Source organism: Oryzias latipes, chromosome 2 (genome assembly GCF_002234675.1).
Source record: "Oryzias latipes chromosome 2, ASM223467v1".
In the NCBI taxonomy this organism is placed as follows: Eukaryota; Metazoa; Chordata; class Actinopteri; order Beloniformes; family Adrianichthyidae; genus Oryzias; species Oryzias latipes.
Window position 1 is genome coordinate 6997481 of NC_019860.2, and position 23757 is coordinate 7021237.

General features: G+C 40.6%; 3 protein-coding genes and 1 non-coding gene across 5 annotated transcripts in view; 2 read left to right on the forward strand and 2 right to left on the reverse strand.

The window, feature by feature from the left end:
- Positions 1–23757, forward strand: part of LOC105355327 (NACHT, LRR and PYD domains-containing protein 12-like) — a 1049862-nt gene that overhangs the window by 919229 nt on the left and 106876 nt on the right. The window contains exon 1 of one of the 2 annotated variants that reach the window (XM_023962082.1): positions 21413–21431. The exons of the other annotated variant lie outside the window; for it this stretch is intronic. The gene's annotated coding sequence lies outside the window, so the exon portion shown is untranslated. Of the gene's footprint in view, positions 1–21412; positions 21432–23757 lie in introns of those variants that run through there. 2 annotated transcript variants of the gene reach the window in all.
- Positions 1–23757, reverse strand: part of LOC105355240 (protein NLRC3) — a 591340-nt gene that overhangs the window by 322608 nt on the left and 244975 nt on the right. The gene's annotated exons all lie outside the window — the stretch shown is intronic.
- LOC101161614 (zinc finger protein 883-like) lies at positions 1820–11023 on the reverse strand. The gene is made up of 3 exons (XM_023962355.1): positions 10561–11023; positions 7621–7830; positions 1820–4220 (listed from the first exon to the last, which is right to left on the reverse strand). The coding sequence occupies exons 1-3, from the start codon at positions 10703–10705 to the stop codon at positions 2545–2547; spliced, it is 2031 nt and encodes a 676-aa protein (XP_023818123.1). The 5' UTR covers positions 10706–11023; the 3' UTR covers positions 1820–2544.
- On the forward strand, positions 15461–15533 carry trnar-ucg. The gene has a single exon. It is a non-coding gene; the product is annotated as a tRNA-Arg (tRNA).

Consider the following 23757-nt stretch of genomic DNA (forward strand, 5'->3'; position numbering starts at 1 on the left):
TACTGGTAAGCTCAATGCTGGACTTTTACTGTTTGTCACATTGTTGTATTGGGTTAAAAAAAAATTCAATCTTGTACACCGTCCTAAAATGTGTGCAACCTATTTATTTATTGCTCTGTTTATTTACGGTGGCCCAGAAGGGTCACAACACAACACATTAACTCACAACACAACACAATAACTCACAACACAACACCTTAACTCACAACACAACACAATAACTCACAGCACATTAACTCACAACACAACACAATATCTTACAACACAATAACTCACAATACAACACAATAACTCACAGCACATTAACTCACAACACAACACAATATCTTACAACACAATAACTCACAATACAACACATTAACTCAACACCCCACATTAACTCACAACACAACACAATACCTCACAACACTACACATTAGCTCACAACACAACACAATAACTCACAACACAATAACTCACAACACAACAACTCACAACACATTAACTCACAACACAACACAATAACTCACAACACAATAACTCACAACACAATAACTCACAACACAACACAATAACTCACAACACAACACAATAACTCACAACACAATAACTCACAACACAATAACTCACAACACAACACATTAACTCACAACACAATAACTCACAACACAACACATTAACTCAAAACACAACACAATAACTCACAACGGAAGTTAAGCTGCAATGGAAGTGCTTTTATTCTAAAATTTCCAATGCGCTGAGCTGTGGAGGAGCACGTTTTTTCTACAAGAGAAGCTAGCAGCAGTGTTGCCAGATTGGGCAGTTTTGGTTCTAAATTTGCGGTCAAAATTGACTGGTCGGGTATGCATAATTTGGGCTGTTTTAGGGTCGGTTCGGCTGTTTTTTTCCCCCTCATGAATATATAATAGTGGACTATGTTAGGCTGTGTGGCTGTTGGAGTTCTATGTACTGAAGCTCCGTGAACAGCAGAGACGCTTAATGGACCGGGATCTGTCATCTAACCTGTTGTTGGGGGTGTGCGACGCCCCGCCTCTTAGGAATTGTGTTCTTTAAAGCCCGACACTGCGGCTGTGTGGGAGGAGCTACCAGCTAAAGTAATAGTAGGTGTTGTGAGTTAATGTGTTTTGTTGTGAGTTATTGTGTTGTGAGTTATTGTGTTGTGTGGTGAGTTAATGTGTTGTGTGTTAAGTTAATGCGTTGTGAGTTAATGTGTTGCCTGGTAAGTTAATGTGTTGTGTTGTGACCCTTCTGGGCCAGTTTCTGATTGTTTAAAGGTTTTTCAACTATCTGCCATTGTCCAGTCCAGTCCTGTCCCTTTGCAAGTGTGGGAGCACACAGTTCACAAATACACGTGACTTTGTATCCATCTATCTATCTATCCATCCATCTATAAAGTTTTAGTATCAAAGATGTATACAAAATAACTCAAATGTAGTCATGGTAACACACACATTGACAACAAGTACATCATCTAAGCATAAACTACAACCACAGTTAAGCCATTCAAGATTTAGCTCAAATAATTATGAACAACTCTTTTTTTATTTACCTGTACATCTAAAAGAATTAATTTTGTGAAAGACGTCTTACATATTTTGTGAGCAGTAAAACTCATTGTTTAGTGTCCTTACACATAGATTGAAATGTATTATTCCTTCACATTTATGTCTTTGATAATTGTGGCTTAGAGAATATGAAAACCTAAAAAAAATGTCCTAAAAAGTAGGACCAAACTTCCACTATACTTGGGAATGCAAATTTATGCAAACTTTTTAGGAGGTAGTGAATTTCACAATAAAGAAAATTATTTAAAGCAGATCTCACTGGAGCCAAAAAAAAAAATTTATTAGGTATATTTTCAAAAATACACAGCTACAACAAAGGTGAGAGGGCATTTTTAAATCATAGTTTCATCCTTGCAAAAATAAGTATTGCCAAACACAGGGGGAAAAATAACAGTCCAAGAACCTATGGTTCCAATAAATGTTGTCAGAAGTCCCTTTAGAAAGAATTACATATATCGCAAAAGACAAAGAAGAAGAATTAGAAATATATGGCAACCTTTAAAACATTTTGTAAAGAATATGGATCCTTCAGAATAGTAATAATAATAATAATCATGCATTGGATTTATATGCACTTTTCCAGAAAGATAGTATGTTGATCATTTAAACAAAAAGTCCTAGAAAGACTGAAGAAAACTTCATTAGTACAAATTTAAAATTCACTTGTGCCTTGATCTAATGGGTTTACTGCATCAATGTGATCTGGAGGCCATCAGCCTGTGGCTCTGTGTACATAAAATGAAAGCATGAAAGCTCAGGTTGCTATGGGGTTCCTTAGAACATTAGACCTTAGAAGCCGCCCCCAAAATAAAGTCTTCAGCTGTCGTGCAGAGGTTGAGAGGTCGACCTCTTATCAGAAAAGTTTAGAATTAGGAGACATACACTAAATCCTTAATTTCGTTGTTTGTCAAGAAAAAGTCATGTGTGTTTTTATGCGTCTGTTGTCACTAAATACTGACTAAAACTAGTATCACATTATTTACTTGTCTCCTGTGTGAGTTTTCATGTGCCTTTTGAGATGAGATGAATAACTAAAACTTCTTTTACATTCGTTACAAGAAAAAGGCTTTTCTCCTGTGTGAGTTCTCATGTGCTTTTTGAGATTAGATACAGAAATAAAACGTTTGTCACACTCTTTACAAGAAAAAGGCTTTTCTCCTGTGTGGGTTCTCATGTGTGTAATGAGACTAGATCTGTGACTAAAACCTGAATCACATTCTTTACAAGAAAAAGGCCTCTCTCCTGCATGAGTTCTCATATGTGTTTTGAGATCAAGTATTTGATTAAAACTGCTTTCACATTCCTTACAAGAAAAAGGCGTCTCTCCTCCATGAGTTCTCATGTGTGTTTTGAGATTAGATACAGAACTAAAACTTTTCTCACATTCTTTGCAAGTAAAAGGCTTCTCTCCTGTATGAGTTCTCATGTGTCTTTTCAGATTAGATGAATAACTAAAGCTTTTTTTACACTCTTTACAAGAAAAGGGCTTTTCTCCAGTGTGAGTTCTCGTGTGCTTTTTGAGATTAGATACAGAATTAAAACTTTTTTCACACTCTTTACATGAAAAGGGCATTTCTTCTGTATGAGTTCTCATGTGTGTTTTGAGACTAGATCTGTGACTAAAACTTGACTCACATTCTTTACAAGAAAAAGGCCTCTCTCCTGTATGAGTTCTCATATGTGATTTAAGAGCAAATATTTGATAAAAACTGCTTTCACATTCTTTACAAGAAAAGGGCTTTTCTCCTGTGTGAGTTATCATGTGTGTTTTGAGATTAGATACAGAAGTAAAAGTTTTTTCACATTCTTTACAAGTAAAGGGTTTCTCTCCTGTGTGAGTTCTCATGTGTGTTTTGAGACTAGATCTGTGCCTAAAACTTGTATCACATTCTTCACAAGAAAAAGGCTTCTCTCCTGTGTGAGTTCTCATATGTCTTTTTAGATGAGATGAATGATTAAAACTTTTTTCACACTCTTTACAGGAATAAGGCTTCTCTCCTGTGTGAGTTCTCATGTGTGTTTTGATACTAGATCTGTACCTAAAACTTTTCTCACATTCTTTACAGATATAACATCTTTCATCAGACACAGTTCCCATGTAGTCAGGCCCATCACCAATTATTTTCGAACTTTCACCAGATCTAAAAGAGGAAAGTCTCTCTTCTATTCGAGAATGTTTACGTTTCTTACCCAAGCTTGCCTTGTTTTTTCTAACATCAGAGTCACATTGACTTGCTGACATGTGAGCGCTGTCCACACTTTGAACATGACTTATGTCTCTTCTCTTCCTCTGATACCTGTTCTGTAGGTCTGTCTCTTCATCTGAAGTTGATGTTGATTCTGTCTCTTCATCTGTAGTTGATGTTGATCCGTCATGTCTGGTTCCTTCTTCATCCTGACTATCAGTTACTTCACTGTTTTCATCTTCCTCATAAGTAGGAATCTCCATCAAGGTATCAGTCTCCTGTTTCAGATCGAGCTGATCTTCATCCTGACTGATGAAGAGCTGATTTGGCTCTTCTTTAATCTGTGGAGGTACTTGTTCCTCCTGCTTCTCTTCATAACGTGGAAGTTCTGGATACTCCTTTTCCGTTCTGAAGTTCCTTTGCTGGTTGCAGAGATCCTCCTCTTTGGTCACCCAATGCTGGGGGAGGACTGCAGAAACACAAGAAGAGGCCCTTTTATATGTTTTTAGGACGTTGTTTATTGTGAAGCACCAATAACATTTTTAATAATCTCCGTCAGAATATGTCATTTTACATTTGTACTTAAAGAATTTAGTGCCTTAATTTAAACACGATATCCAATAAAAACTTTTAAAAACAAATTTTAAAAAGATCAACCACTACCTGTGACTGCTTATCTATAACACAACTTTCAAAACTGAAGGTCCATTGTTTGTGAAGTAAATTTACTTGTAGCCTTTGACACTATCGACCACAGTATTTTACTCCAAAGATTAGAGCATGACATAGGGAGGAGAGGATCTGCCCTCCAGTGGTTTGATTCCTATTGATTCGAAAGGTACCAGTTTGTTAAAATAAATAGAGAAACTGAGTGCCTGCATCAGAGACATCAAGATCTGGATGACAATTAATTACCTCCTCCTCAACCCAGAAAAACCTGAGGTCTTTATACTAGGGCCTAAAATCCTCAGAGAGGCTCTGTCTGCTCAGATAGTCACATAGATAGATGGCATAAGTATAGCCTCCAATTCTACAGTTAGAAACCTAGGGGTTCTATTTGACCAAGATTTATCATTTAAGGCTCACATATCTCAGGTGTGTGGAACTGCCTTTTTTCACCTGCGGAATATAGCCAAGATCGGAGATATACTTTCTAAGAGTGGTGCTGAAAAACTAATGCATGACTGGATGCTAGACTGGATTACTGTAACTCTTTGTTAGCGGCATCTCCTAAAAGTTCTTTAAGAAGTCTTCAGCTTGTTCAGAATGCAGATTGTTAGCAGGAACTAGCAGGAGTCATTAATGTACCAAAATATTCAGGGGCACAGAACTGAGCCCTGTGGATAGTAACAAATGTAGAACAGATACCTTCACATTTAATGCATTGCGTCCTGTTATTCATGTAATTTGAAAACCATGCAACTGTACGCTCTGACAATCCAGGGCTGAGTAATTTGCTTTCTAAAACAGCATGAAGAATTTGGTCTTATCAGACTCCCCTCATGAGCTGAGGACAGCTGCCCTTGGCTCTACAATTTCAATTCAAATAAATTCAATTTCTTTATTTCAAACACAATTGAAAATAAACAGAAGAGATTCAAAAGACAGATAAAACAAGACAGTGTGCTTGAAAAGGAGTGGTTTGAAGAGAAATCTTGTATGCCAAAACATTTTTCTTCTACTATGTAAACACTCTGTGGGCAAAGGATGACATTGCTGCTCATCCCTTCATGACCTTGGCATTCCCACAAAATAAACCTGATCTCTCCACATTCTCCATGTTTTCCATGCATTGTAAGTGAGATAATCACAGACACCACTCCATGTAGCGGCCAGGCTAAAAACATTAGCTGGTAGCTCCTCCCACATATGGCCTGGTGCATTCATGGAACTCCAGTATACAGAAGCTTAGCAGAACTCCAACAGCCACCCAGCCTAACTTAGACCACAACTAGGCCTGCACAATATACCGCAAATGTATCGTTATCGCAAAATATCCAGCTATGCAATATGCATATTATTATTACATACATATTATTACCCACAAATCTAGAACCAAAACCACCCAGCTTCCGATTTTTAGAGAGAGAGCTATAAGCGCGAGAGAGAGCTAAGTACCAGTTCTCAAAACAGGTGGAACAGGCGAGAACTCTGCAAAATCAACGCCTGGAATAGCAATTCTTTGTTAACGACATCGCCTCTGTTTGGAGAGGGCTTAGGCCAGGGGTCGGCAACCCACGGCTTTTTAGCGCTGCCCTAGTGGCTTCAGGGAGCATTTTCAAAAATGTTTACAAATGTAAAAAGATTTGGGAGAGAAATATATTTTTGTTTTAATATGGTTTCTGTAGGAGGACAAACAAGACACAAACATTCTTAACGTGTTCCAATAATGTAAGAATCTGTAGAATAAATAATGCAACGCCCAGCAGGTACGTCACTTGCAGCGTGCAAAACGGGAGCCAAGCTGTCAACAAGTTGAACTGTCAATCAACTGGCTGCGCTGGAAAACTGTCCGTGGCCCATACACCGCACAACTCCGAACAGTCTCAGAGAGGAGGCAGAAAGAGAAGCAGAGGGTGCAGTCTCCTTTCCAGCATAACAAGTCCATTAATTTTGAACACACACCACAATGAACATTGCACAGGGGTCATCAACCTCTCCCATACTCATGGTGCAACATAAAGAAACAACAAAACAGGAAGAATAAACTAAGGTGGAACAACAAAACTGCCATTTGAAAAGAAACGTGGGCAAACAGAAACGCTCATGCTGAGCCCTATTTTGATCAGGGGACTGCATCCCTCAATCCCCTGCTGCTAACAGACCTAAAATGCACATGACCGCCACACAATATTAATTTTCAACATTTCTGTTTTTTCGTCCAATTTGGCTCTTTCAACATTTTGGATTGCCGACCCCTGGCCTAGGCAAATCACCAACTACGAGCCCAGAACCCAACATGTTGCTGACGACCTACAACTGGCTGAGAGGCTTAATACCTTTTATGTCAGGTTTGAAGTCCCACTCCCCTCCTCAACCATGTGTTACTTATGGGAAGCTTCGGACTGCCACCTGTCCCACAGCTCTACGTGAACAAGCAGCCAAATTCAGCAGAACCATGTCTCTGGCCTGATGTTATTCCCACATATTTACGTGCAGCCAAGATTCAGAATTGCTCATCCAGGCTAAATGTTGTTAGCGTGTGTTGTTAGCCTTCACCTAACCGTTCTTCCGGCTTCGTTCTGCCGCAAAAAAGCACTGACCACACGAATTAAAAATAAAATGATGAGCGAACAGGCGCTACATAATAACCATAACAATAAAAAAAGCACGTTTAGAAGATCATCACGTAAATTACCGAGCTGCTACATATGTATGCGGCACCTCGGCTTGTTTACATCGGGATTTATTTCATTTTCCGGTATTTTAAACAGAACTGCACATGTGCGACTGATTTAGTCTGACCGAAACATTAGTTCTAATCGGAAAATGTTTTTCTGTGCCCATGTACACGGTTGAATTCTAATCCGACCATTGGTCCGATCAAGATAGTAACCGCGGCTACTGAGGGCCACCACTGTCTTCTCTGTGACAGAAGAGGAGGTGGTCAAGCCTTTCCGGAAGCAAACCCCACAGAAGGCTCCGGTCGTTAGCTGGAGGGACTAACTAAGATAATATGATTTGAAGAATGTTGTGGGCTGCACTGACCAACAATGTCTTCTGTCATTTCAACTGGAACGGACAGGAGAGACTCTTCCAGGACACGCTGTTGATGGACTGTATGTTTGTAGTGCTTGAAGCTCAAGATAGAACCGTTGTTGAAGTGAACATACCAATAGTGTGGAGATGAATCTCAGAGTCACACTGACCTGCTGACATGTGACTTATGCAAAGTTCTCCTGGTTCCTCTTTATTCTGTGGGGGTTCTGGTTCCTGCAGTTCCTCTTTAATCTGTGGAGGTTCTAGATCCTGCAGTTCCTCTTTAATCTGTGGAAGTTCTGGTTCCTCCTGTTTCACACTGAAGTTCCTCTGCTGGTTGCAGAGATCTTCCTCTTCAATCGTCCAATGCTGGGGGAGGACTGCAGAGACACAAACACAAGGAGCCTTTTATACATTCCCAGGACATTGGAGAAAATACATGAAGAGTCTGAGGGACCGGAAGAGACGAATTAAAGTAAATATATATGCCATTACATTATCATTATTATACAGTGATCCCTCATTACTTTTCACGGTTTCGCTACTTCACGGATTTGCATCATGCATTGTCTCTACCTGTGCGTCAATAACGTTGCAGTTTAATATGTACATGTAAGTAAAACAGCTTGCCAAATTTACAACACGTACGTGCAAATCATCTTGCAATTTCGAGTTTCTCTAAAACCCGTAGAAAAAAGAGCAACAACAACTTCCTATCACTATGTTCTTTTCCCGAACAAACACACCTGCACCGCTGGCTTCAAAAGAAGAAAACATTGCAGAGCGGAGTGAGGATGCAGCGGCTCAGTCTAAAGAGCAGTGAAATACACCTGAGTCACTATTTTTCCCCCTGTACTTTGAACTTTTTTTCATAATCATTTGAAATTTTCTCCCGCTTAATCCAATTACTCAGGTCGCAGTGGGCGGGGCTAATCTTCGCAATTTGAAACTTTCTGTTGACATTGATGATTAAAATTATTATTTGACAGTACAGTACAGAGTTATTTGTTTCTAAAGTACTTTTATTTGTGAAACAAATTCTTGAGCCTGTAAAATGGTTTGTTCTTTCTTTTCAATGTATAATAGAGTATTTAATTGTATAATCATTGTAAAAAAAAATAGAGGTTTCTACTTCATGGATTTTGTCTATCGCGGGTTCTTTTTGGAACGTAACCCCCGCAAAAAACAAGGGTTTACTGTATTCATTATTTAAAATTGTCATTAAATAATCAAATCAACAAATAAATGTTTAACCATGGTCAAACTGAAGATGATGTGATCTAATTTACATATTAACCATTAATTTCTTGTTGTGGAGTTAAAGAAGAGTTCAATAAAACACAACTTTGTGGAAAGTTCTTTTAAATGTTTCTTTTTTCATTGAACTACTGATTAAATTGGTACTTCTTACTTTGTTGCTTTTGGGAGTTTATTCCCAAAAATAAACGGCAGTGACTTCAGCAGTTGAGCTTGTTGGCCAATGATCAAAGGGTCGGGGTTGATTATGTCATGATTGGTCAGTACAGACAGTTTGGTGACTGTAGTTTCGGTATAAGTATAACTATTGACGACTTTAATTACGATTCATATCTCTATTAAAATGTGAAACATATATGCAATTTTTGCATGAATATACTGACAGGTCTTCATTACCAGTTCATATAAATGTAGACATTTATTATTATTTTTTAAAAGATTATTGATTTTCACAGAATGGTGTTTTACAAAGGTTGCACTTTATTGACGGTCCCTTGGCAGCCGGCTCACTGCATATGGTGTCAATTTAGCGCCTAAAGAATTGTGCAGCAAAACAGTAAAACCGTGCATCAAAACCTCAAATCTGAGAATCAAAATGCATAAATTGAGAACCAAAACCTATAATTTGCAACCAAAAGCTGTAACCCAAAGCACAATCTTATTTCTCAGTTCCCGATTTGTTTTCTCGCCATTCTGAAAACCTGTTTTTGAGTTGCAGTTTTATTTTGAAATCGTCTTTTTGAGTTGTGCTTTTATTTTTTGCGGTTTTGATTCTAAAACCTGTCCACACATAAAAACAGCGACATTTCAGTCAAGGGGAGGGGAGGCGGGACATCCCCAACATCCAGAAGCTCATTGGCTACCGAATAACACAGAGTCTTAGGTCAACAGACCAGTTCCAAGGGGTGAGTCCTTCATGTTTTTCAAATCTTTTTCTATATTAAATGATTAAATGTGTGCATGTAACCAGAGGACACCAGCCCAGTCAGATGAGGAGCTCCACCAGTAGCTGCTAGTGAAAAAAGATGTTAGAAAGTAAGACGTTGCATGACAAACTATCAGCATTGTTCTTCCGTATTAGCATGCTAGCTAGCTCAATACTAGCGGGGTTCCTACTTGCTCCTCATCTGACTGGGCTGGCGTCCTCTGGTTACATAAAGTACACATTTAATCATTTAATATAGAAAAAGATTTGAAAAACATGAAGGACTCACCCCTTGAAACTGGTTTGTTGACCTAAAACTCTGTGTTATTCGGTAGCCAATGAGCTTCTGGATGTCGGGGATGTCCCGCCTCCCCTCCCCTTGACTGACATGTCGCTGTTTTTACGTGTGGACAGGTTTTAGAATCAAAACCACTAAAAATAAAAAGATTTCAAAATAAAAAACTGCAACTCAAAAACAGGATTTCAGAATGGCGAGAAAACAAATCGGGAACTGAGAAATAACATTGTGCTTTGGGTTACAGCTTTTGGTTGCAAATTATAGGTTTTGGTTCTCACTTTATGCATTTTGATTCTCAGATTTGAAGTTTTGATGCACGGTTTTACTGTTTTGCTGCGCAATTCCTTAGGCGCTAAATTGACACCATAGCTGCATCTCTGCATTTACACCTCGAAGAGAACAATTTTGATCAAAAGGGGGAAAAAAACAACGATCTTTTTTCTTTAGAAATGCATTCGTGGTTCACTCTCTGTGTTAACACAAAATGATTGAGATACTTGCTGACACACTTGAACGTTTCAGGAGAGTTATTGAGGCCGGAAGTCCGAATCTGTGAATTTCTTTCTAACTTTAGTTTACCGAACTACGTTCGTGGATCTATTTGTCTGCAGGTGGATGCAGTGAACAAACCTGCAATGTGTAGCTGAAGCTGCGGGTTCCAGCTGCTATCCAGCAGTCTGCGCTGACGACAGAGCTCCTCCTCGTTCTGGACGATGGTTCCTTCAGCAGCAGAAAGTTGTTCTCTGACAGAACCTTCCTGAGGTTCTGAAGACATGGTTCCTGCTCCGATCTTCAGCTCCAACTCCCACAAACACCGCCGTCCTCTTCACTGCAGCTCCGATCGATCATCTGCTAGTCTCACAATCACAGAAAAAAGGTCCAAACAGAAACTTTTCTCCTGTTTGGAGATTTTCCTGAAAGTTCCTGTGATCCTGCAGGAGTCAGTTCTGCTCAGCCTGCAGACCAGAACAGAAAAGACTCTGGAAGCTTCCGCATGTGAAACTTCAAGACAAAGAATCCAAACAACAACATCTGATTGGTTGACTTTTGGAGGGAAAGCTGCAACAGTCTTCTGTGATTGGTTCAGCCGTCCCCGCCCCCACTTGTCCACTGCACAGGGATCAACATTCCAGGGGGGGGGGGGGGGGGGGGGGGGTTGGTAATCTCACCTTCTTTTGTTTCTGCCCCACTGGCTCTTTCAAAATAAAGGCTTGTTGTGACAGAAACCTGAACCGAACATCAGGGAGGTTTTTCCAGAAAGCAGGTTATGCGAGTTACCACGATACTGTGGAGGTGAACAGGGGTTCATAATATGTTATATGATCTTTTCATTATTCATTACATTCTATTATATTTTATATGTTCTTGTTATTTATGCATTTAACGGATTCTATAACTGCATGTATATTGAATTGTAGAAATATGCTGATTCCTGTCCTCAGTATCAGATAATATGTGCCGAGCTCAGCAATACGGCTGTTTTTGACTTGTGGTCTCTGTTTTCCTTCTGTAGTGGAGTGTTTATGGAGTAACGACACCTGCAATGCAGACTAGACAAAAACACACTAGTCTAATGACGTATTTTGTGTGTTGTCATCCTCCCTCACTGAATAATAAAAAAAAAAGCCTTTTTACCTTGAGGACAGAGAGAAGACAGCCACAGAGCCCAACAGGTCGTGTTTTTCCACTTCTCCCCTTTGTAAAAGGTTTGAAAATTCATGCAGACTTTTGTGTGTCTTTTAGTTTCCCAACTGCACATTTCATTTTGGACGTCATGGACCATCCAAATCTGCGAAGGCCAGACGGGAGGCCAACAGTACGTTTGAGGCTAAGGGAGTTGATAACCTCAGCTTTTGGTTCCAGAAATGGAGGTATGTTTCAGGGTATGTCAAGTTGCCATGGCAACTCATGCTCTGAACATAACCAGGGGGGTTTCCAGGAAGCATGTTTAAACTAGCCTGATTTTAAGCCTGAACTCTGGCTGAAATCCGCCTGAACTTGCTTACCGGGGGTATGTCGGTTCCAAAAGACCGGATATGAGTTGGCGTACTTACGCTTGACTTGGTAACCCTGGGTTAACGCACGGTACATATAGACATTCTCAATAGATCGCCGATTTTTGGAGTCACCATGGAAACGCGTGGAGAAAAAAAAAAAAAAAGCGCGACACTTGAGACGGAAGTGAGACGGAGTCTGAGATTTTAATGACGGCGGATAGAAATTATAAGTCCATCAAAAAAGTAACACGGCTGAAAGATAATTTAGTTAAATTTATTCAAACTCAATAATTGTTTATACAACTCAAATTTACGTATTTATCTAACTAAATGTCACATTACTCCATTAATCTTTTTTCCATCTTAATTACTTATATTTCTTGAACTTTCATATGTCTAAGTTTTAGCCGGCAGATATGCTCATTTTTATAACAATAAAAAGAACGGAAAAAAAATGCACGGAGTGCAAAAATTCATCACAGAATATTCCATCACTGTCATTACAGGTTTGGGTGGTAGGGGTGCTATATAAACTCATCATCCTCTACTTTACCCTCACTCATGGTGCAGAGACTTAAGCATAGTAGGACAAAATAGCTCGGCAAAACACGGTGAAACACGGTAACACAGCTATACAACTAAACACGTTTTGTAATAAAACCCACACTTAAACCCAAATCCGTCCAGACAGGCAAAGGGAATAATATCCCAGAATCCCTTGCGGTGCCGATCTAACAGCAGCATCAAAGTTACACTTGCTTAATTGAATTAATTTGAACGAAAGGAAAATAATTGTCTGAAAACTCTGTGTTATTTTTAAGGTGACCTAACAAAAAAATGATTTATCTTAACTGAAGCAAATAATTAAGTAAGATCAAAGTAAAAAAGTTTATCTTTCCAACATCCATATGTGGTCTTATCACCCTCTCATGGTGGAAAAAGTATTATCTGAGCTTTTTCATCCACTAAATCATCTTCAAATGGACACGCCATGCTGTTTCACCTCTCTGTAAACAAACTAATCTTCAACTAAACCTGCTCCGGACCAGGTTATGTTCAGAGCATGAGTTGCCATGGTAACTTGACCTACCCTGAAACATACCTCCATTTCTGGAACTGAAAGCTGAGGTTATCAACTTCCTTAGCCTCAAACGTATCGTGGGAGCTAGCATAACCTGCTTTCTGGAATACCCCCCTGGTCTGGAGCAGGTTTAGTTGAATGTTAGTTTGTTTTCAGAGAGGTGAAGCAGCATGGCGTGTCCATTTGAAGAGGATTTAGTGGATGAAGAAGCTCAGATAATACTTTTTCCACCGTGAGAGGGTGATAAGACCACGTATGGATGTTTAAAAATAAAATCTTTTACATTGTTGATCTAACTTAATTATTTGCTTCAGTTAAGATAAATCATTTTTTTGTTAAGTCAGTTTAAAATCAACACATAGTTTTCTGACAGTTATTTTCTTTCATTCAAATTAATTAAATCAAGTAGGTGTAACTTTGGTGCTGCTGTTAGATCGGCACCGCAAGGAATTGTGGGATATCATTCCCTTTGCCTGTCTGGACGGATTTGGGTTTAAGTGTGGGTTTTTGACCAAATGTGTTTAGTTGTTTGGCTGTTTTACTGTGTTTTGCCGAGTTATTTTGTCCTACTATGCTTAGGTCTCTGCACCATGAGTGAGAGGGAGGGAGAGGATGATGAGTTTATGTAGCACCCCTACAATCTAATGGTATAATGGTAAAGATAGAGAAATTGGTAAATAACAACATGTTTCATTTTGTAAGTTCCACTTTGTTTCATTAATTTAATTTTTATAAAAATGAGTATAACTGCAGGCTTTAACTTAGATGTGAGAGTTTAAGAATTATAATACAATATAATACAATAAATTAAGATGGAAAAACTTAAATTGAATTGGAGTAATTTTACATTTAGTTAGATAAATATGTAAATTTGAGTTCGAAAAAAAGATTGAGTTGGATAGACGTAAGAAATTAGGTTGAATAAATTTAACTCAATTACTTTTTAACAATTGAATTAATTCATTTAAGTTGGATAAGTTACATATATGTGCGTCACAATGAAAATGAGATGGAAACTCATGCGTTTACTTTGTCTGTTCTTTTTCTCCAAGTAGAAACTTTTTTTTTTGATGTTGGAGCTGTGTTATTTTTTTAATGGGCGTATAATCTTCATACGCCGTCATAAAAATCTCAGACTCCGTCTCACTAAAGTATAGCGCTCTCTTTTTCTTCACCACGCATTTCCATGGTGACTCCGTAAATCGGTGATCCATTGAGAATGTCTTTATGTACCTTCCGTGCACGTGCATTAACCCAGGGTTACCAAGTCGAGCGTAATTACGCCAACTCATATCCGGTCTTTTGGAACCGACATACCCAGAGTAAGCAAGTTCAGGCATATTTCAGCCAGAGTTCAGGCTCAAAGTCAGGCTAGTTTAAACATGCTTCCTGGAATACCCCCCTGAATGGACTCAAACTGCTGCTGGTTTCAAAGCCTCGTTCTCAATTTCCAGCTGAACCCTTAATCAGTTTGAGCGTCTGTGACAAACTCAGTCTAAAACATTTATGTGTTTATTCTGTTGTTCTATATTATATTTTAATTTGCGCCATCTAGTGGTGAGAGCATGTGGAACAAAGTTCAATTAAAGTTCCACTCTGACTCATTTAACTGCACACACAGCTATCAGCTGCAGCCACGTGAAAATCTCAGTAGAAATCACATCAATGTATAACAGAATTATCAATGTAATAATTTGTTTAATGTGTTTATTTAGATAGTTAAGGGAAATCTGAAGCCAAATGAGCAATTAGCCCCTCGTGGATGTCACCCCACGAGGTTTGTGTGCTTTTATTTGTCTAATTTAAGTTTCATAATTTGTAAGCTATAGAATTAATTTTGATGCGTATTTGTGTTTTTATTTTGCTGCCAGTTCTTCACGGGTTGTGAAGAACAATAAACCCTTTTATAAACACCTCGTGCTCGTGCTGATTCTTAGAGGGTGCTACAAACAGGGATTTGGTTTATCCAGAGATGCTTCACATCTGATGAAGGACAGTGTTTATGTGGAGTGAGACTGAAACAACTGTTTCTGCTGTCAGAAGCTGCAGAAAGAAGAGACTCATCGTTTTCCAGCAGCTTCATCCTGCAGAAACATCAGCAGAAGAGAAGCAGCAACCATGAAGGGACTGAGGACAGACGGACATCCAGTCAGAAGCCAAGCAGCACCTTCATCCGGATGAAGCTCCACCCTCTGACCTTCATCAGTCATCTCCAGGCTCCGCCCCCATCTGCAGCAGCATCAGAGCCAGAGAGCCAAAGAAAGTGGAAAGTCTGAGAAGAAGCAGCTCTGAAGCTCTGCAGCTGATGGTGCAGCTTCAGGACTCATGAGGAGGAGCACACTGCAGCGCCTCCTCCTCCTCCACCTTCTTCTTTGAGGCTGTAGACTCTCCTCCTCTTCATCAGCTGGATGATGCTGTCGTCAAAATCCAGCTGGACTTGAAGTTTGTCAAAGACCATGTGGCCTAATGGACAAGGTGTCTGACTTCGGATTAGAAGATTGAGGGTTCAAGTCCCTTCATGGTCGGTTAAGTTTTTGAAGCTCACACAGTGAGACACCTGCTGGCTGTTCTTTGTAACTGCATCTGCAGCTTCTAGAAGTGTCTTTATTTTCATCTTTTCAAACATTTTGTTTTCTTCACATGAAGCCTAAAGAAATGTCCTCAGAATTTTTTGTTTTCTTGAAGAAAACAGAACTCTAAACTCCTTTTTCAATGATCTTGTCATTAAACCATACAGGTCAAAATTCAATTCCAACCATGAAGGGACTTGAACCCTCAATCTTCTGATCCGGACTCAGACGCCTTGTTCATTAGGCCACATGGTCTGGAAGAAGCCCCAGTTCCAGCTGACAGAAGTCTGGTTCTGATCCATCAGATCTCACTAGCAACAGAACCAAACCTTCACGTGTTGCAGCAACAGTTTCCATGTTTGGGAGGATCTTCTGAAGAACAGCTCAGTTCCAGATCACATCATGATGTTTGATGTTTTCTTCATTCCAGGAAATCATCTGTGTCTCCTTTGATCTGTGCTGAGTCAGCACTTTGACTTCTTTTCAACTTTAGATCCATCATTTACAATCAAGGATGTATAGATAAATATTATTTATTGACAGAAAATAAAGAGTAAATGTATTTATCTTCCAGCAGTGATTGTGGTGTTTGTAAGTCTTTTATTTTGAAATTCCTCAAGGATGATCATCATGGTGGGATTTCTAGATCTGCATGAACTCATCCCGAATCCAAAAGAAACTGGAGCATCAAAGAATCCAACCCATCTCTGCCAACATGAGGCTCTTACTTTGAAAAGTCCCAACTTCCTGCAGGGAAACAGGCTTCCTGCTGCTGCACTGACAGATGTGCACGAGCTTGAAAGAGCTTCCTGACTGAGGAGCTGCAGACTTTCTCCTGCAGAGCAGCAGCTGACTTCAGCATCGTCATGGGAACACAGTCTGCTGCTGCTTCTGGAAACGTCTTCAAGGCTGTGGTGGGACTTGTTGGTCTGGAGGACAGATTCTCTGAGCAAATGCTGCTTCAGCTTCAAGCTTCAGCTCTTTTCTTCTGGCAGAGCTTAGAAGAAATGGAAACCTCCTTTGTTCTGACTGTTTGCTCCAAATCCCAGATTCAGGAATTCCTCCAAGAAGTTCAGCTCAGAGATCATCAGCAGAGAAAAGCCTGAAGTTCTGATGGAAAATGACAACAGAACATGATCAATATTATTGATCCACATGGAATCCAGAAGAAACTCTGAGGTGAAGACATGAAGACACAAGCTTCAGAGACATGAGGAGAAGTCAGAGTGGATTCATTCTGGACTTTCTTCTCACATCTTTTCTTCAGAACATCTTTGTCTTTGATCCTTCAAATCTTCTGAAATCTGATCATCCATGGATTGTTTTTGTGGGATCAGATCCAGAGTTGCTGAAAGTTCTGCTGCCCTCTGCTGGTCAAAGTGTCCAAACAGCAGAGAGGAGATTCTCTGGGATTCATTGGAGTCCAGATTCTCCTGGATGTGAACAGTCTCTGCTTCTGGAACAGAAGAGTCCTTCTCAGAGCAGCATTCAGGATCTGTTCTGTCCGGCTGAGAGCGCTCCCTGCTGGTAGGAGACAGAACCACATCAGCTGCTTTTCTTTGGCCGTTCAGAAACAGTCTGGAGACTCTAAAAAACCTCCACTTCCTGAAGCAAACGGATGCAGAGCATCATGTTTGATCCTCTTCCTTCAGAAACGGCTCCATTGTTCCATCGCTCAGCAGTTTGACTAAAGCAGCTGAGAGTCTTGATGCAAACAGACCTCAGCAGCTCATCCTTCACAGCATCAGACAGGCTCCGCCTCCTGAGAGCACCTGGAGAACGCTGATCATTCTGTTGGAATTCACCTGCAGGGAAAAACCGGACAAGTTCAGGGTTCAGCTACTTTTGAAATCCATATTCTGACTTTGTTCCAGAACCACCTGACCTGCTGCTGAACAGAGGCGTTTGCTGCTGATGGCGCCGTCCTCAGCAGCAGAGCACAGCCTGTCCTCTCCATGTCCATGAATGTCTGCAGGAGGACACAAAGAGCAGTCTTGGTGTCTGTGTCTGCTGGAACCTGCAGACAAGCACATGCAGCAGCACGTGCACTTCTTCTTCACTTGGTGAAGAAGAGCATCATCAGCATAGAACTGTGGACCGTTTGGCTTCAGAAGAACAGCTTCATGATGTGGAAAGAATCTGTGTCCTTCAACAGGTCCAAAATATCCCAATCATAGAAACTGGAAGCAGTTTGGATTCCGGTTTCTTCCTGAACACAGATGCTGTCATGCTCCTCTCTCATCTTCTGACTCTGAGCTCGTCCGTTTCCTATTGAAGTGACTGATGTTGGAGTTTCCAGATCCTGATGCTGCAGAGGAACAAAGTGGATCAATGGGTCTCAACATTTAACAGAAACATAATCAGACTTGGTGACGTTTTTGGGCAGTTTCACCTCTTTCTCTCAGTTGATGTTTGTGGAGGTCAAAGGTCAGACAGAGCAGCTTTCAACTCTAGAAACTAGGAAGAGGAAGGTTTCAGTGCTGAAGAAGTCGACCAAAAAGCAGCAGGAACTGCTGCAGACTGACAGCTGATGGAACTGAAGCACTTTCTACATTCTAGTTCCAAACGTTCCACAGAATCCATCAGAGGTTGAAAGTCTTCCTCAGTACTCGAGTACTTTAGTTCAGCAGCTCCTCTTTTCCTCTAAGGTGAAGCTTCATGTGGACGACTTCTTCTTCTCTCCTCTTTTCTGGAGCTTGGGCTCCATGCAGTCTGATCAGCTCTGATTTGGGCTTCAGTTGATGTTTGTGATCAGGAACTCTGGATTCTTCTTAGAAGGAGACGTTCTGCCTCTTTAGCAGAGAGCAGAACGTTGATCTGATCTGTTGGAAGCGACGCCATCCTGAAGCTGCACTGCTGAGTTCCTGTCCACCAGGGGGCAGCACTCCTTTTATCCAGCTGCAGGAAACCTTCCCTGTGTCCGAATTACCGCCCTAACCCCTATTTAGTGCAATATATAGTGCAGTCGCCATTTCGTACGGGTGTCCGAATCTAAAGGTCAAAAATCATGTGCACTAGAAATTTCCCAGAAGTCTCTATGAAAAACCAGTGTGGATCGATGCTCACTCGATTGGCGAACATTGACCAGAATGCACTGCGTTCGGACCAGAATTAAATGCGTATGGACCAGAATGCATTGCGTTTGAATTATTCGAAAATGGCAGACGGTTGCGCAAGGAAGACAACCGAAACATGTAAAAATGTTAAAAAGTATCAAGTATCTGTTGTAAAATATATTTGTAAATATGTAATATGACATGTGTAAGATGTTATATTCCTCAATCGACAACCTACATTGTTTTGAAGCTCATCAATTTTGGTAATGCTTAAGCTAACGCTAACGCGAATTAACATTGAAGGATAAAAAAAAACGCTGTTGATATTACATCAAAAAGCAGTGAGTTCTAACCGTAGTCATAAGTTATTAACACATTTTTGAAATGTGTTTATATATGTAGGGACAGACGAGGATGAGGAAAATCTGATCCATCTGTGGAGAAAGATAGCCTGTTTGTTTTCAGGCAGGCTCGTGCCGGATGGGATAGAGATCACACTTGATCAAATTTGTCTTCGTTTATTATTAAACTGTTAATCGCTGTCATGTTGGGGTAAATGTTTTTGTTGAAAGAGCCAGAGGAAAGGACGAACAGCGACAGGAGAGTTTGTTAAGCCTACTTGAGTTGAAAATATTGTTCAAAAAATATAACGTCGTCATTGTTTTTCCAATTTGTTTAATAAATGCATGAACAGAAATGAATAATTTACATGTATTGTTTAAATCTGAGCCATTTTTAACAATCTCAAAATGATTTTCATATAAATATCAAATGTACATATTTACAATTTTATTATATATGTTAACATTTATTTTAATACATGTTAACAATAATCGTGGTCTTCTAGAGCCATGTGTGTCGCAGTTGGAGCTGAAAGGAAAGCAGAGATTTGTCCTTGCAGACGGACGCCACTTTGCTCGTCCTGCATGTTCCTGGTGTCGTCCTGCTGTGGCTGAACATCTGTGGCTCCCAGCAGTCCCCTTCGCTGATGTACAGATTGTGCAGGCAAGGATTTTGGGGCAGCTGTGGCGCAGCGGTAGGGCGGTCGATCCCTGATCGTAAGGTTGCAGTTTCGACGCCCATGAGTCAAAGTGTCCTTTGGCAAGACACTGAACCCCACCTTACCTCTGGTGGTAGCCGGGCACCTGTGTTTGGCAGCAGAGCAGCCACCAGTGTGTGAATGTGTGTGTGATTGGGTCGGTGACTGTAAAGCACTTTGTCCTTGTAGGTAGAAAAGTGCTATATAAGTATACACCATTTACCATTTTCATTGCAAAGGTTGGTTTTACTTCCAACGCCCCCAGGAATATTGCTCTCCTCGTTATCTTCATCATGCCAAATGCTCTCTCCACCACAGAGCGTGCCCTGGTTGTAACAGGCCTCAACCGCATTCCTCATGGGTTCCCTGTAGGGTGTCAGCAACGTGATGGGATGAAGAATGCAGGGATTTTTAGGGGCTTTATTCTTATGTGGGATCCATCAATGCTCCCCACGACCTTTTGGAAGGTGGAAGACCACGCGAGCTGCTAAAAAACCTGAGGCGACTAATGGTAGTTCATACACACTGGGGAGCCGGATGACCCTGCTCATCAGCTGGAGGATGCGGTCTGCCGTCCTGTGGACAACATCACTTACAGTGGACCGTGGCATGTCAAAGGCCCTGGCTACCACACTGTATGATGTGCCACATGCCAGAAACACCAGGACCTCAGTCTCCTGTGCCCCTGAACAAATACATTAAATCAACACCAATGTGTTTGTAATTTTATTATTTATAAATCAGCCACATTTTCCATGATCAGAACACAGCAGATTCATAAATAGTCTTTGTAAAATATTCATATTTATTATGTTTTTACTTTGACAAATAGTTGTCATTCTCCGCGTTAAATAGAAGTAGTTCGCCTCCAGACCAGGTGGTGGCGGTAATGCGCCACTTTGTTTTCGTGTCAAGCGCCATATGAACAAGACCCGAAGAGAAAACTAGTGAGCACGGGTGTCCGAATTGCTTTGAAAATTCAGAGAAGTATACAGTGCCGCACTATATAGGGTTTTAGTAGTTAGGGGTTAGGGTAGGAATTTGGACACAGCCCTTGTTCTACAGAATCTGCAGCCGATCAGACGTGCCCTGTTACCGAGGAACAAAGTCGTCCTTCAGGAATGTGGTTCTGCTGCAGAACATTCTTCCAGACTAAAGCAGAGAAAAAGTCCCACAGATCATCTGGAAGATCCACATTCTTCCAGTTTCATATTTTCTTTGTGATCAACTTGTTCTGACTTGTTCCCACTCTGACTTCAATGTGCTCCTTTCTCAGCTTCTGCTTCAGTTTTAGATTCTTGTGGATTTGAAACGTTGTGATTCTAACAGACATGGAAAGAAAAAACTTCTCAGCTTCACTGTCAGTCATTTTCCTGAGCTGCATGTGAACAAACTCTCTGTTCCTCTGAGTCTGACTGATGATCGGAAGCCCCGCCCCCTTTTTCACATCCACCGTGTTTATGAGCGTAAGATGCAAACCTGATCAGATTCTGATCCTCTGACTGTGGAGCAGTGGGAGTTTACTACGTAGACAACAGGCAGGTTGAGGGTTTGATTCCAGGAAGGCTCACAGTCTGAAACTGACATCAAACATTCCACTTCAGCTGCTCCACCTACTGCCCCGCCCACATGTGCTGCCCCGCCTCCATCCAGGTGGACTCTTCTGGTTGTGAGTCAGTGATCTGTGCTGCAATTGCGTTGACACGGTGAGTGGAGACTCTTCTTCTTCTTCCTCTTCATCTCTTTGCAGAAACTGAAGTGAGTTTGTTTGTTGAACTTTGTCTTCACTAACTTGACTGTTTGTTTTTGAATGTTTGGAGAAGATCTTCTTCTTTCTCTGCAAACTCTCATCACTCTGCTGTTTCCAAAGCTTCATCATTGGTTATTACTGATCAACAACATGGAGGACTCTTCTTCATCAAGTCAACAACAATCAACTGATGCTTGTTGGGTTTTTTGTAAACATTCCCTGGAATCAAACTTAGGGGTGTTAAGATAAACGCATCACCGCACTGCTGAGTTCCTGTCCACCAGGGGGCAGAACTCCTTCAATCCTTGTTCTGCAGAATCTGCAGCCGTTTAGACACGCCCTGTTACTGAGGAACAAAGACGTCCTTCAGGAATGTGGTTTTGCTGCAGAACAAGCTTCCAAACTAAAGCAGAGAAAAATGATGCCTGTTGGGTTTTTTCTAAACATTCCCTGGAATCAAACTTAGGGGTGTGACGATAATTTTTTTTTTAAGTTCAGCATATGGTGCGTGATTGGAACTATAATAAACACATTAAACACGTTCATCTTAGCTGATAATTTACTTTTTCTGCTAGTCCTGTGTTCAGACTTTCCTTCTTTCTTTCACTGTTCTGTCCTTCCCTCCCTGCACCGCTCCTGTCGACTCTCTCTCGTCGGCGCACAGCTCTACCTGCCTCTGCGCTGCACGCGGCACGCTTCCTCTACTTACACACAGGTGGGCGCTTTCAGCAGCACATACTCATCCTCATTCTACAACAGAATTTTCCATCTCGTGAGGAAATACGACAAATTTACTTCGTTCTAATTATTAATTTCCATTGTATTCATTTCCATTACAAGCTGCGTGTGTTTTTAAGTGCACGGCCGCCCGCTGGAGGATTTTGTGTTGGGGGGGGGTATTACTGTTCTCCTTCACTTCATAACACCAAACATGAACGCGTACTGTTAGATTTCCATGAATATCACTACATGTTTTTTTTTGGGAACTATTTTGTGCAGCGTAAAGTTACGTGTCTGTATAAACAAAGGCGGAGCCTCCTGTCCCGTGTTCTTCATGGGTGTCAGGCTGCAAGGCTACCAGAAAGGTGACAAAGTGTCTGCAGTCTGTTTATTACTGGGCAATAGATAATATTCTGAGAAGATGTCTGTACCAAAGAGCACAGGTATTCTTTATTAACATATAACAGTAACAACTAACTACTACCTATCCAACTAATGAACTAACTATAAAGGTGTTGTAGAATGACCGTGTGTGTGTGTTAGCGCTGCGTGTGTAGGAAGGAGGATTGAGGGCACACACGTGTGTTAAGGGTGTTTGTTGATTCCTCTGCAGCGGACCGCTCTGGAGCGGCATGGGAGTTTCACTGTGTTGTAATTGCATTTATTTCCGACACGACCGCCGGGGTATTTTGTGTGTTTTTTTGTGGTTTTTTTGGAAGGGGGGGGCTGCGGTTAACCATGACGCCGTGCCCCCTGCTGGTTCATCACAGCTCTGATCAAACTGTGGTCTGCAGCATCAAAGTGGTTCAGATCAGCTGACTGCTGCTTCCTGTCAGAACTTTCCAGAACACAGAACAAAGAGTTTCTGACAGAAACACAAAACATCATTAAGCTGTGGAGTTCAAAGGTTTCAGTTCTGACTCCCAAACCTTCCTGTTCTCCTCCATCCAAACCTGTGTGGAGGTCAAAGTTCATGTGAAAGTCTCTGTTTTTCTTGATGCTTCATGTTTCCTTAATTGTAGAAACAGGAAGTTTGTTGTTTCTTTTTCAAAGTGACTGAATGGATATAACTCTGCAGCGCAAAACAAAATCATGTTTTCAGATTTTACAAATTCTGTTAAAGAGCTAAACCAAAGATATCCTAGCAATAATCTCATCATTGGAGGGGATTTTAATATGGTGGAAAATGAATACCTCGACAGATTTCCTTCAGCATTTCAAAATCATCATTATAATCCAGTTCTTCTTCATTTATGTAGAGATTTAAATGTTTCTGATGTCTGGCGTCGTGATAATCCTGATGTTCGAGCGTTCACCTGGTTTAAACCGGACAGATCTGCTAAATCTAGGTTGGATTTTTGGTTAACAAATGAAAATCAACAGAATTTTACATCAATAGCTATTATTTCTGCTGCACCATTAACAGATCATTCTATGATTAAACTTATTATTCAACCTCGCAATAATCCTAAAAACAAAGGTTACTGGAAGTTCAACTCTAGTCTATTAGAGGATGAAGTTTATTCTCAAGCGATTATAAATGAAATCCAAAAGATAACTAAAGACAGACAGTTTACCACTCAGAGGGAGAAATGGGGAATTTTTAAAATTCAA